Source organism: Pollicipes pollicipes, unplaced genomic scaffold (genome assembly GCF_011947565.3).
Source record: "Pollicipes pollicipes isolate AB1234 unplaced genomic scaffold, Ppol_2.1 Scaffold_5724;HRSCAF=6776_pilon_pilon_pilon, whole genome shotgun sequence".
Taxonomy (NCBI): Eukaryota; Metazoa; Arthropoda; class Thecostraca; order Pollicipedomorpha; family Pollicipedidae; genus Pollicipes; species Pollicipes pollicipes.
This window is the reverse complement of record NW_023596746.1, coordinates 37,049,552-37,063,231: the sequence shown is the minus strand read 5'-3', so window position 1 is coordinate 37,063,231 and position 13,680 is coordinate 37,049,552. Positions and strand designations below refer to the sequence as shown.

At 51.2% G+C, this 13,680-nt stretch overlaps 1 protein-coding gene across 1 annotated transcript in view; it reads left to right on the top strand.

Annotated features, from left to right (window-relative positions):
• The window catches only part of LOC119103372 (uncharacterized), a gene marked incomplete in the record, with an annotated part of 57,823 nt that extends 44,450 nt beyond the window's left edge, over nucleotides 1-13,373 (top strand). The window contains 5 exon segments of the mRNA XM_037226886.1: nucleotides 5,119-5,202; nucleotides 9,818-10,000; nucleotides 10,448-10,648; nucleotides 12,494-12,667; nucleotides 13,009-13,373. Coding sequence (XP_037082781.1) covers nucleotides 5,119-5,202; nucleotides 9,818-10,000; nucleotides 10,448-10,648; nucleotides 12,494-12,667; nucleotides 13,009-13,266 — 900 coding nt within the window.
• Nucleotides 13,374-13,680: the final 307 nt, after the last annotated feature.

Below are 13,680 nucleotides of genomic sequence, written 5' to 3'. Positions count from 1 at the left end.
GAACAGTCGGTAGCCCTGGATCTTACCACACAGAAAATCAGCTGTGTGGTGACGGCAAAGCCACTGATGGCGACATGGTCACATCATGTGGAAAAATTTGAATAAATCAAAGATCAATTATCAAGTATAAACAATAATCCACTGTAAACACCGCTGATTCATGTGCTTGACGTATATGTGTGATGACTGTGTGCTGCAAGAGAAAAGCTGGTAGGAGAGATAACCTTAGAATAATGGACCCCTGTGCCTGGGAGAGCTCAGGTCGAATAAGTCTCCCCTCATTCACCGTTTGTTCATAACGAGGATTGATAGGGTGATGCAACCCCTTCCCCGTCATTTCCAAACGAATAGAGATGGAGTCTAGCAGAAAACATCAATGGATTGGTCTCAACGAGATCTCGTGATAAGTAACAAGCTGCATGCTGCTAGTTTAATCATTGACCCACCATTATGCCAGCTCAAAGGTAATATTTTCCTGAAACTGAACTCATTCAACCTAGCGTTTCCATACCTACGAGACAATGTCTTGTAGCGTCGCGGAACCTAGCTACACTGAGAACCGAAATGATTAAAAAATGAAATTACATTAATAAGAATAATAATTTTAACTTAATAAAAAAATAAACAAAACTAAAAAATAAAAAAACCAATAGAAGACACGTTTGTACATGAAACTACGCGTCATCAGCTTACAAACCCGATATAGAGGTGGTTACAAGCGTGACACTCGTTCATCTAGCCTCTCCGCTACTGACAACAAAGGTTATTGACCTTGGATGACCTCATGTGGCCTCGTATGTCCTTATGTCACCCAGTGACCTTATTATTTGTTGGAGTGATACCACAACATACCTTCATAAATATATTCGAATTCTGCGCCTAAAACAACCTACTCAAGCTGCCTATTCTGAGCTTGACATGTGTTTTGCAGAATGCACCCAAAAAGGTAGGTCATGACACGGGCCAAGGTCATGTACTCTGTGATCACACGATAACTGTGCATGTCAGTTAGTGCTCTTTTCCTTACACGCCAGCACCAAAACTATATAAAAATGTGTACACGTTTGTATTATTTAAATAATAGCCAAAACCGACCTGAACTCAGGTCACTGACCTTGCCTGTTTAAAAACGGAATTAATAAAATTATGGATGCTGTCAAGTTATATTACTATAGCAAGCTTGAACAATGGCAAACGACCTACCACAAAGCATGCGTGGTCAAAGCTTTTTAGAGGTTGACCTTTTGTCTGTCGTACGTCACTGATTTTGGCAAATCTGAACAGGTAATGAAAATTTTAAGTTGTTCTGGACATGGTCAGGGTATCAAGGGCACGACTTTGTTTTTCACTACATGCTAGACTATTGGTTAATACTGGGCGCGATGACGTGTATTTGTGTAAGTTTGAGCATATGTTAATGATGAACAGCTCCGTTCATAAAACAGTCGTCGACCCGCAGAATCGTCGCTGCTGGAGCGGGCCGTAAATTGTCGCGCTGCGTTCCTCAAAGACCCCAACTTCTCCAAAACCATAAATCCTATCGGGATGCACTTTTGGTGTCAAAACACGCGCAATGAATTCTCCATAGGCTGCTGTAGATTTGGGCACGATTGCACGATTGCATGTATGAGTTGCTTCCGTCTACAGATGACAAGCTGTGCAAACAAGTGAATGCCACCGGATTATCAAGTGGTTCACACGCTCCTTGCGGTAGCAAGGGCTGGTGTTGCTGGCCTGAAGTCCTGCCAATTTGATCTGCCCTCGAAACCCCAGTGTGTCCAACTGGGATTAGAGTTCGCCACACATGGGTCGCTTGGCTGGAAGGAAAATGTACGCAGGGAGAGTACCCACGAAAGAACGTGGTATATAGCGTTTCTTGCAACCTCTACCATGAGGCACTGTGTGAAGCTTGAATAAACCAAGCATTCGTCGCTGGCTTGGAAACGTACGTTTACGGAGAGTGCACAGAATGCTTGGTGCACGTATGGTAGTTTTATACGCGTCAATGGAGCACGTTGCAGCAAAGACCAACGTTAAAGTAAAAATCTTAGCAGCAGCTAAAGACCACGATAATTTAGATTATCAGATTTTTTGCGTAGACCTAATGTTTTCCCGCGGCTAACCATGTAAGCGTCATCTTACGCTTAGCTTCTGAGCAGCTAAACACGCTTCTCGAACAGCATTATTCAGTATGTGCCTTTTTATAAAACGTTTTCTAGCCTTCCTGCGGAGACTGGCACCCACTGGCAAGTTTCTGTCCATGCCTTTGTTCGGTGCGAGACATTGAAGCCTTTCGGTTTATTTGCCTGTGTTTCAGACAGCTCTTAACACAGTACCGCGTATTGGATTACAGGATGCAAAAGCCTTAATGATCATGTTCGTGATGCTTATGCAATGTTCTTGAAGTGTGACGTTCGTGGTCAGTAATCATTCAGCCTTTGGATAAATCATCGCTACTTAAAACCAGGCATCTCATGCTTCAAAATTGCTGCGTAAAACAGTTCATTTTTTGGCCCGATCAATGTGGTAAGTCATGAAAAACCCGTCAATGTTTGCAGACTGGCATAACACAGAAAAGAGCTGGAATAATGTGTCTGGTGTGCTGGATTGTCTTGTAAGCGCGGATTTATCTGTTTTGAAATCTTCCGTATTTCATCGAGCAAACATTCATGTTTTCTTCATTGGGGCCTCAGGGGAGCATTCAAGGCCTCAAGTTGCATTGACGGACGGGGTTGCCCCTCCTCCCCCGTCCTCCCTCCGAAACTTTATGAAGTGATGCCCCTGGTGATGGAATGTACCGATATGCTGAACCAAAAGAACAAGCTCATTGGCAACGCAAAACACAATAGTGTTATGGCACTGATTGCGTTGAAAGTTTGTAGTTTATAGTCGCGGCAGCCATGACACCGTTGCTAAGTGCTCAAACGTTGCAACTTTAGATGGACACTGCGAGTGTTGATGGAATGACCCTCTGTAGACTTGCACATATGTGTATTCTAATTTGCCTAGCAACTGATTACATTTAGCAAGTGACCGGCCGAAACATATAAAAATGGTGTGACAACCGCCTAAGGATCTCAGTCTGAGAACCAATTATGCTCAGACGTGCTCTAGATGTCGTTCTCCTTGTGCATGTGCATTGATATGCATTCAGTGCAAATGTGATACTGGATGTTTTTGAAGCCGTCAGTGGTGCAGAATTGCAGCTTGTAAAACCACCTTTCCTTTGAATTTACAGTTTCCCTCCGCCATGCCCATTAGGTACTTGACCAGCGAGCAAAATCGGCAAAAACGCTAGATTTTTGTACACAAAGCTTGTCGCGTGCTATGCAACGCCACTCCATCTTCCATTTGTCAGAGAAATCAGACAGAACAATCGCATGACAGGCTGAGAAAGCATTGGCACTCACTCAAACATCTGTGGCTCTTCTAGCAAAACGTTAAGTAGGCGCCTGCAGAACCTTACTATAGACAAACATATCAATGCTTCAACACCACATTATCGCGACAGCGAGGGTATTCTACGAGCTAGCGGTCCCATAACGTCACCCAAGTGAGATAATACCTCAATAACTCGAGGGTGAACTTTGGAATCAAATATGCGGTATTAAACAACACAGACCTGGTGCGTCACCAGGCGAGGATACGTATGAAAATACATAACTCACACCACCACCGCACCATTGCCAAGACTCAAGTCACTGAAAGTATGGATCGTCTTCAACTTTCTCCCGAAGCTTATGGAACACAGCAGCTCTTTGTGCGGCGTGGTCCATTCGTGGCAGCAGCTCGGCTGCAAAGTTTCGCCGTAACGCCGCCCCGGGCGGTGCTGTCTGTTTGCGCTACAATTCACGGCCAGCTGGGGTGGAGAGGGGGGGGGGGGGGGGAGGGGCACACGCGGAGCGCCAGGAGCGAGCAGCAGGACGACCGCCGCCGGCACCGGTCGATGGCAGAGCGACGTGACCCCATCTGGGCCAGCGGCCGGACCGGGCTGGAGTACAGCGCTTGACACAGCGCCCAGGCTACACGGCGCAGCGGCAGAATGACGTGCCGTGATGCAGCGACAGGGCCTGGAGCTGTATGTGGTGCTGTAGTCGGACGGTGATGGGGCTGACACCGATGCCTGCGTCTCACAGTTTGCCGGGGCTGGAGCTGTATGTGGAACTGTAGCCTAACAAGGGTGAAGCTGACACTGCTGCCCGCGTCTTTCAGCGGCAGGGCCTGGAGCTGTATGTGGAGCTGTAGTCGGACGGTGGTGGGGCCAACACCGCTGCTTGCGTCTCGCAGTGGCCGGCGCTGGAGCTGTTGTCGGACGGTGGTGGGGCTGACACTGCTGCACGCGTCTCGCAGCGGCCGGGGCTGAAGTTGTAGTCGGAAGGCTGTGGAGCTGACACTGCTGCCTGCGTCTCACAGTAGCCAGGGCTGAAGTTGTAGTCGGAAGGCTGTGGAGCTGATGCCGCTGCCTGCGTCTCGCAGCGGCCGGGGCTGGGCTGTAGTCGGAAGGCTGTGGAGCTGACACTGCTGCCTGCGTCTCACAGTAGCCAGGGCTGGAGCTGTAGTCGGACGGTGGTGGGGCTGACACTGCTGCCTGCGTCTCGCAGCGGCCAGGGCCGGAGCTGTAGTCGGACGGTGGTGGAGCTGACACTGCTGCCCGCGTCTCGCAGTAGCCAGGGCTGGAGCTGTAGTCGGACGGTGGTGGGAGCTGACACTGCTGCGCGCGTCTCGCAGTAGCCAGGGCTGGAGCTGTAGTCGGACGGTGGTGGGAGCTGACACTGCTGCGCGCGTCTCGCAGCGGCCAGGGCTGGAGCTGTAGTCGGAAGGCTGTGGAGCTGGCACTGCTGCCTGCGTCTCACAGTAGCCAGGGCTGAAGTTGTAGTCGGAAGGCTGTGTAGCTGATGCCGCTGCCTGCGTCTCGCAGCGGCCGGGGCTGGGCTGTGCGTGGAGCTGTAGTCGGACGGTGGTGGGGCTAACACTGCTGCCTGCGTCTCACAGTGGCCGGCGCTGGAGCTGTTGTCGGACGGTGGTGGGGCTGACACTGCTGCCCGCATCTCGCGGTGGCCGGGGCTCGAGCTGTAGTCAGACGGTGGTGGAGCTGACACTGCTGCCTGCGTCTCGCAGTGGCCGGGGCTAGAGCTGTGCGTGGTGTTCCAGTGGGGCAGCACCCAGGTCAGCCCGCCATCTACCTCACCACTTCCAGGGCAGGTACGAAACATGACTGTCCTAACAATCCCTGGTTCACTTCTGAATAGCGGCCGACTTCTGATCCCGCCAAAAAAGTACTCTGGCAGGACTTTAAAAGTCTCTCTTGGCAATGCATTGCGTTCCAAACCACATCTGATCTCCAATTTCGAGTGAAAACAAAAGACCTGCAGCAGAGCTCGTGCAGGTTGTGTGGTGTAAAACACGACTTTAGAGCATCTACACAGTACCGTAGGCCACCCATCAGAGCATTTCACGGTCGTTCCTTCCAATCTTATGGGCGTGTCGCGATTTTAATCTTTGATTCCATCTCGCTACAATCTGAGCCGCTAAAAGGTCAACACTAAGAGATCTAGCAGACGAAAATGCAGATGTCAACGTCAAGTTTGATTTGCCTTTTTACCCAGCTGACTGCTCCATCAGCGTCCAGCCTTTTCGCCGCAGTAAGGTAATACCAAGATGATCAGATCGATCGAAAACTACCGCACATTACTAATGTTTCCCGAAGAAGGAGAAAAAGAGTGTCATAGCAGTCAGCGGGTCCAGGTCATCAGTTACAACTTCCAGATGTCGTTATTTAGCCCCGAAGCTGAAGCAGACTTTTAGAGGGTTCTTTACCGATTATTTCAACAGCGCAATCAGACTCGCTGGATCGTTCCATACCAGTTCGTTAGAGGCTGTTACCAATAATGTAACACTGGACGGCGTCGTTTCCTGACGACCTGTCAGGTGTCGCGTTACACAGGAATTTGATCAGCTCTCCCGCGAAGTGACGACTGCGTGCAAGAATACCGCAGATCATTCACCAAGGGTGAATACTCTCGGACCATGAGCCACGCGCGACGCTGTCTCTAACTGCTAATGCAGAAAACACTCATATGCATACTCTACTGTGAAGATTGTTTTTCATTACAGCAATTAAATATATTTAAGGCTATAAGACAACTTGTATTGCTCAGAAAATCTATAGCTATATCGTTTTTTACGCTCTTACGCCGTAATCTTAAAATAAGATAGTTCAGATCGTAGACGGCAGTTTTACGCACACCAGCCTTCCAGCAGTGTTCCCACACATATACCACGCATGACCATAATGCGCACGCAATTCCGATCATACTCTATCATCTCTTTTGTCCGTGTGTACTCCGTACGCATTCTGGTGATGAGATGCGTTGCCGTAGGTGTTATGGATCGTAGTTTGTGTACATCAGTTAAGTTATAGTATGTTAAACGTATTGTATAATGCACCAGATATGTCACCGGCATCGCCAGCTATATGATGCCAGGTTAGGTCTCCTGTGACACATCCCGTGTTCTCCATCGGATCGCAACAACACCCAACGGCACAGTATGAAAATTTGCTGCGCTTTAAAATACCTATCACCCGTCTGAAATTTCCTGTACTGGCCGGGAAAGATCGATGACTCATCAGATATCTTGGAATGTAAATATCATCGATGACCGCATGCGCATCAGCACATATAAGTTACTACATGGGCGGGAGATGTTTGCACAATATAGCATATTGCTTCCATCATAACCATATTTTCTTCCACACCAGTGCCCCAAATATTGGTAAATAGCCTCAACTGGTTATCTCCCCACACATGCTCAACATTCACTAGGTGAGACCCCGCCCCCTAATTGCAATGTTTTGCAAGACTGCTTCTGGAATTCTTTTAAAAGGCTCTAAGCAGGAATGCATTAAACGGCGCGAGGAGGCGCTCCGACCCGCGGAGAAGTGCGGGGCAAAGGATCAAACAGTGTGCTGCGATGGCAGCTGGTCGTGGTTACTGCAGGCTGCAGCTTTCAAGGCTGCCGGTGGCTGGGAGATGGCAGCTGGCCGTGGTTACTGCAGGCTGCAGCTCGCGAGGCTGCCGGTGGCTGGGAGATGGCAGCTGGCCGTGGTTACTGCAGGCTGCAGTTCTCAAGGCTGCTGGTGGCTGGGAGATGGCAGCTGGCCGTGGTTACTGCAGGCTGCAGCTCTAAGGCTGCTAGTGGCTGGGAGATGGCAGCTGGCCGTGGTTACTGCAGGCTGCAGCTCTCAAGGCTGCCGGTGGCTGGGAGATGGTAGCTGGCCGTGGTTACTGCAGGCTGCAGCTCTCAAGGCTGTCAGTGGCTGGGAGATGGCAGCTGGCCGTGGTTACTGCAAGCTGCAGCTCTCAAGGCTGCCGGTGGCTGGGCGTCGCTTCGATGAAGCCGATGCGACGCGTGCCGCTGTTACGGGGCCGATTGGACGTGCATTGCTTCTGGGGTGCCGCTTTGGCGGCTGCTGCTTCGGTGATAGCCGGTGTTCTGTGATGGGTGTCGCTTAGGCGAGAGCTGCTGTGATGGTAGCCAGCGCACTGTGATGGGTGCCGCATTGGCGAGTGCTGCTCTGGTGGACTTCAGTGTGATGAATGCCACTGTGGGTGCCAACGATGATTGCTCGTATGTTGTTCATATAATGGGGCTTTATTTGGTGTGGGAACAATGACCATCCTTGCGCCGTTTTGATGATGATTGTGATCGATGATGTTTGCATTCTCATTGCATGTGGTAGACTTGAGTAAATGCATGTGATAAAACTAGCTATTGACAAAGCGCTGTTGGAGCGAGAGGAAAATGCGCGAGGCTGATAAGTATCAGTGGTTCTGAGAAAAACAGACGCTTCTCTTCCTTTTGTGGTGTGAATGTACAACAGGCTATATACATGGGAATATAAAAAACAACAGGGTAGTGTTATAATGTTTGATACCAGTTTCATCGCCCACATGCAACCGTGCAGCTGCACACGACATATGTGAAAGCAAGGACTGTGCAGTTCTATTCGAGACAAAATCCATTGCAATAACCCGAGGAAATTGCAAGTTTCAGCGGCACTTGAACAACGAAAACCAACAGTAGCTAGCTTTACAGCGTTACAAGGGTTAGTTTTGGAAGAAGTACATGACTGAGAGTGCATTTTTGCATCAAGTCTGGTTCAGCGACTAGCGTAATTCACCGGAAGGCTTGTGGTGGTGGAGTAAGCTCGACATAGTGTGACATGCGTTGCATGGTGCAACGTTAGCAGCAGGGCACAAACGGACCTTTTGGTTCGAGAATCATAACGGCACGGCTGTGACAGTCAACAAGCTGCTCCTGCAGGTGATCGCTGTGTTCTGGAGGCTCCTCACGTGTTTTGCGGCAACATGCGGCGACATGCTGCGGCTGGATCAGCAGTGGCTCTAGAAAGGCAGAGCTTCAGCTCACGGCTGACATGGCAAGGAGCTGGTCTCGAGACCACTTCGTAGAGCAGCTCATTACTTACACGAGGTGCCTGGCTGGTCTGTATCCCCACCCGACCTCACCCCTTTGAACTGCTTTTCCAAGGGTTGCTTTAAGTTCCGGGTCGGAAGAGGTCCCCCAGCACCATTGAGCATATGTAGGGACCGTGGAGCTGGTAGTGCGCTGTGTGCGGCCCGGGATAGGCTGTGCCGCTCTGGAAGGCAGCGAGGCGGCACATTTGTGTGTCTGGAGCGCTCGGGTGACAACGTGAAGCACGGCCTCTGTAGCCTGAATAAAACTGCAACGTTGACGTGTCGATAGTCATTCAGACTAGCAATGAAAATACTACAGGCCTCATCCTTGTCGCTTTCATTCCTGGATTTGGAAACGCATGCTCGCTTTAGTTCACCCGTCTCTTCTTAGATCCGGGATATCTGGGGCCTGAGCCTGAGTATATCCCGCCATCGTTTGTGGCCACGCTACTATGGCAGTCTCACAGTTCCTTATGCCGTCCTGAACTAGCTTTGAAAGCATTTGGGGCGAAGCTTTGTTTGCTTTTTTAGATTTTGTCCCCTTGCTCCATTTTCTTTTCTTCTAGTTCCTGGTGTCGGAAATCGGAAAGGTTTCCCAATAACCAAAGGAAGGCATAACCTAGCTCTCCCTCCGTCATGCTTACGTAAAGTTTTCCTATCAACCGCTGTGCCCCGTCCCCTCCCTGTATTGCAAGACTGTTCAAGAGCGAATACGAAGAAGGGGAAACGAAACACATAGGCAATGGAGGAGGGGAGGGGGAGGGGATCGGAACAGCCGGTTAGCAAAGCAGACTCCCGACATCGCCGATTGTGCCAAAGCGAACTGTCGCCACAACAGAGACTGTTCCAACAAATACCATCCCCAAAGAAGATGGCTACCACAACTGAGCGCTAACAGAGCGGACTGGTGCTAGAGCAGACTGTTGCCAGAGCAGGCTTTTACCAGAGCCAATGGTTTAGAAAATGGGCTGTTGTTTGGGTGAAGTCTTGCCGGAGCGAGGGTTACCACAGCGCGGTATTCTGGGGACGGCAGGCGTCCCGCCAGAGTGAGGGCTACCATAGCGCGGTATTCTGATAACGGCAGGCGTCCCGCCAGAGCGAAGGTTACCACCCCGGGTTATTCTGGCGGCGGCAGGCGTCCTGCCAGAGCGACGGTCAACGCTCCGCAGTATTCTGGCGGCGCCAGGCGTCCTGCCAGAGCAGGTATTGCCATAGCGGAGTGTTCTGGCGACGGCAGGCGTCCCGCTAGAGCGAAGGTTAGCACCTCGTGGTATTCTGGCGATGGCAGGCATCTTGCCAGAGCGAGTGTTGTCACAGCGGAATGTTCTGGTTGCGAGCAGGAGGACGCTGCTGGGGGCGCCGCAGCCGACGAAAGCAACGCGCTCGGCCCGCTGGAGGCGCTGCTGCTGGACCGCAGTGACGTTACGGTGCTGGAGACACCGCTCGAGTGGTACTGCTCCGACCTGCGCCGACTTCGGGACGCCGTGCTCGCCGGCCTCCGGGTGGAGATCCTGCGACGAGAGGTAAGGAGTCGTTGGGCCGACTTCGGGACGCCGTGCTCGCCGGCCTCCGGGTGGAGGTTCTGCGACGGGAGGTAAGGAGTAGCTGGGCCGGCTTCGGGACGCCGTGCTCGCCGGCCTCCGGGTGGAGGTTCTGCGATGGGAGGTAAGGAGGAGTTGGCTCGCGATGGCTCGTCCCGCCGCCGTGACACCGGGGCACGCTCGACGGACAGCTGCGTGTAGGGTCCAGAGTTACCTGAGCTGAGCCAGGTGGTAATTTGCCAGAAGAGCGAAAGAGTGTGATTAATGTAACTTTGCGCCTAACTTATTTGTGCTTTGAAATAACCATTAGCTCAAAGCAACGGTAGATTGATAATAACTTGACAGGTTTGAAAACGTGTTGTCATTCAGCTCATCACAGATATACATGTTATTCAACTTATTTCATTCCGTGATCTGTTTAACTTTCAGAAATGGAGTCCAAAGAAGATAAAAAAGGGGAAGACAAAGGATCCTAAAAAGGAAAGCAAAAAAGATGATAAGAAACGTTCAGGCGAACAAGATGGAAAGAAGAACAAAAAGACGGTAGAAAAGGGGGCCAAAAAGAAAACAAAAGATACCAGTGAAAAGGCAGTGAAAGGCAAGATAAAATCCATGGGAAAGGAAGGGAAGGTAAGACCAGGGGAATGAATAAGTGACGCAATGAGGTAAGCAGTTGAGGTAAGTGAGGTGACAAGTATGCAATGAGGTAGCAGTGAGCTAACGAGACGTACGGACGGTTTTTGGCGTTTTACCAAATGATATTTCAACGAATTTGAAAAAAACGAGTGCTTTATGCGCCATGCCATTTTGCCGCCATGTTGAGAAAGCAAAGGCCTAGGTCCGAGTGTCTACAAGGCCGTCATTGTCCAGTTACATGTTTCTGGCGACCGGACGGGCCGCCGAGGTACCAGTAGTCTCTCAAAAGCCAGACAATCTACGTGGCCTCAACGACCCCTGGTCAATCTAAGGAGCCGATTGATGACCACAGTGGTCCCTGGCAGCTAGCGCAGTGCCTGAACAGCCAGAGGGGATAATACCGGCTAGGGGCTCTTCGATGGATAGAGGGGATCCATGGTGAATAGAAGAGTCATGAGTAACTAAAACAGCTCATAAGCGGCCTGCCATAAGCGGCCTAGGCACGCAAAGCCCCTGAGCGGCCAATGCGACGTCTGATCGGCTAAAAAGTCCTCGGGGTAGTCTCGAAACCGTTTTGGTGTCCTGAGGGGGCTTTGAAAGCACACAGGGCCCCCGGTAGCATCAAGGACAAGCCAGTTACCAGAGTGCCTCTGGTAGCAAAAAGGAGCCACTGAACGGCCAGAAGGGCCCTGCGGCTTCCAGCTGGGCCTACTGAGTCGGATACGTTTACAAGGTAGCGTATTAAGCGGGGCTAATTCGTGCCAACAGAACACGTACGCGTTCGGCGCATCCACAACCTGAAGACGCAACGCATCGCCACATATACCACATGGACATGCAATCCGTCGCTCCGACCAGAGTTTTCACAAAGCGGTCCGGCCCTCTGGTACATGACTCCAAGTGTACAGCAGTCTTGTCGAGGCGCAGCTTACCCTGCCAGTTCACTGACGGCAATCGACATGGCAAACAATATTGTGCAGAGCAGGGAACTCTGAGGCTGGAGGTCATCAAAGATGTGATAGGTACTGTCATTTCACATGAAATGCTTTCACAACGCACAATAACACCTGGCCACCAGTCTGCACATTGTCGGCGCAGTTTTTGCCACGATGGCTGGCCCGATGCACATCACTTAAAACAAAAAGCGAGCTCCGACTGCTAGGCAAGGGAGGTCTCAACCAGCAGAAGATACCATCTGACACTCGGGTTGTCGTCCTTATCCTTGTTCAGCACATGAGCCACTTGACGGCATAGTAGCCCCTCTTATGCACTGTGGTTCCCTTGGCTGACACGCAGACCCTTCGCTCCATTGGTGCAGCCACGTCTCTGAGATTGAGAGATGACAAATTCGGTTTATATAGGTCAATCCTTGATCCGGGATGCCCTGAAACGGAAGTCGTATTTTTAAAGGGAAAACGTTGTAAACGTACATTGTATGTGTATCATCGGGGACAACGTCTCATTCTTGGACGTCATGCCTCCTCTGTCCTCTCCTCGAATGGCTGCATCCGTGTTCGTCTCCACGTCACAGGGGCACTCAGCGTAATAGGATATCCCTGGATTTCTCCCAATAACTTGCTGAAATTGGTGTAAACTTTCGCTCTTGCAATTCCAGTTCAGTGCAACTACTAATTGGAGTGTTTTCAGGAACTGGACGGAATGAAACACTGTTTCACATTGTCAAGTTTCCAATTAATGTCCCTCAAATACCTTCATTTCTTCGCGTAAAATGCACCCACCTTCACATTACCGCCTGAGCCAAACATCGTGGGCTACACTTAAGCCATAACTCCGAGCGAGCCTGTCTGACCGGAGGGTCGTGCCGGGTCTGGTCTGAAGCACGCGGACGACGAGCGGCCGCCGGAGGACGACGACCGGCCGCCCCCCGAGACCAGCCTGGGCGCGGTGCTGCTGCCACTGCGGGGACTGCTGCGGCCGACGGCACCGCTGCTGCTGTACGGCACGGCCTCGGACGCCGCCGCACCGGCCGCGTTCACCGACACCCACTGGGCGGTGAGACGGCCACTGCTGGGCCTTACCAGGAGGGGCGCCGTGGCTTACCTCGAGCGGCGACAGAGGGGCCTCACCTCCGGGACTCACTGGGCGGTGAGATGGGCACCACGGTGGGGATGATATCTATTCCCAACATTTGGAGCAAGGACTTATTTCCTGACCTGTGCCAGGACAAACGGCGAAAGCGAGAGAGGGGAGAATGGGAGGGGGCACGGAGCGGGGGTTGCGAGTGAACAAACTTGTGTATAACTATTAAGCGTTCTGTTTGAAAGCTGCGTAGAATGACAAAAGCTGGCTTATCACCATGAAACATGTCAAAATTGTGTTACCGTCGTCCTTAGGATGCTATCCAAGCTATCAAGGACGAAAAGAAGGAGAGGAAATCTGCTATGAAGAAAGCCGCAAAGGAAGACAAGAAGGAAACCAAAAAGAAGAAAAATTCCTCGCTTACTCGATCGGGCTCAAGTAAGAAAAAGTCTGCAGCACCCGAGCCTACCCCTACCATACAATGCTACTTTGCCGTCGAACTGTACCGAAAACCCGTCATTAAAACGACGGCCGCCAATATTACGCACCTTCCAATAGACAACATAGCGTGAAAAAATACGCTACTTGTATTGAAGCCCGTATCTTCCAAACACATGGGATTTCCTGATATCGTTTTCATTCTTGTATAACTACCAACACAAATATACCGTGAATTCTGTGTTGAGTCATGCCGCACCGTGCCGTGCCGTGCTGTGCCGTGTCGTCATACCTTCAGGAAACAAGAAAGCAGAGCAGAGGTGTACTCACCGTCAGACGGTCCATGCAACTGCGCCCAAAACTCGACAAACACCGCTGACGTCACAATGCGTACGATGCACCAACTTATCAATCGCTTACCCTTGTCCTAGTGTCCACGCGTCCGTCTGCGTCCGACTGCGTCCCGGGGGGGGGGGGGGGGGGGGGGTGGCATCGTGGGCGCTGGCCGGGTGATCAGCCAGCTGACCCTGCACACATTACACCTCTCC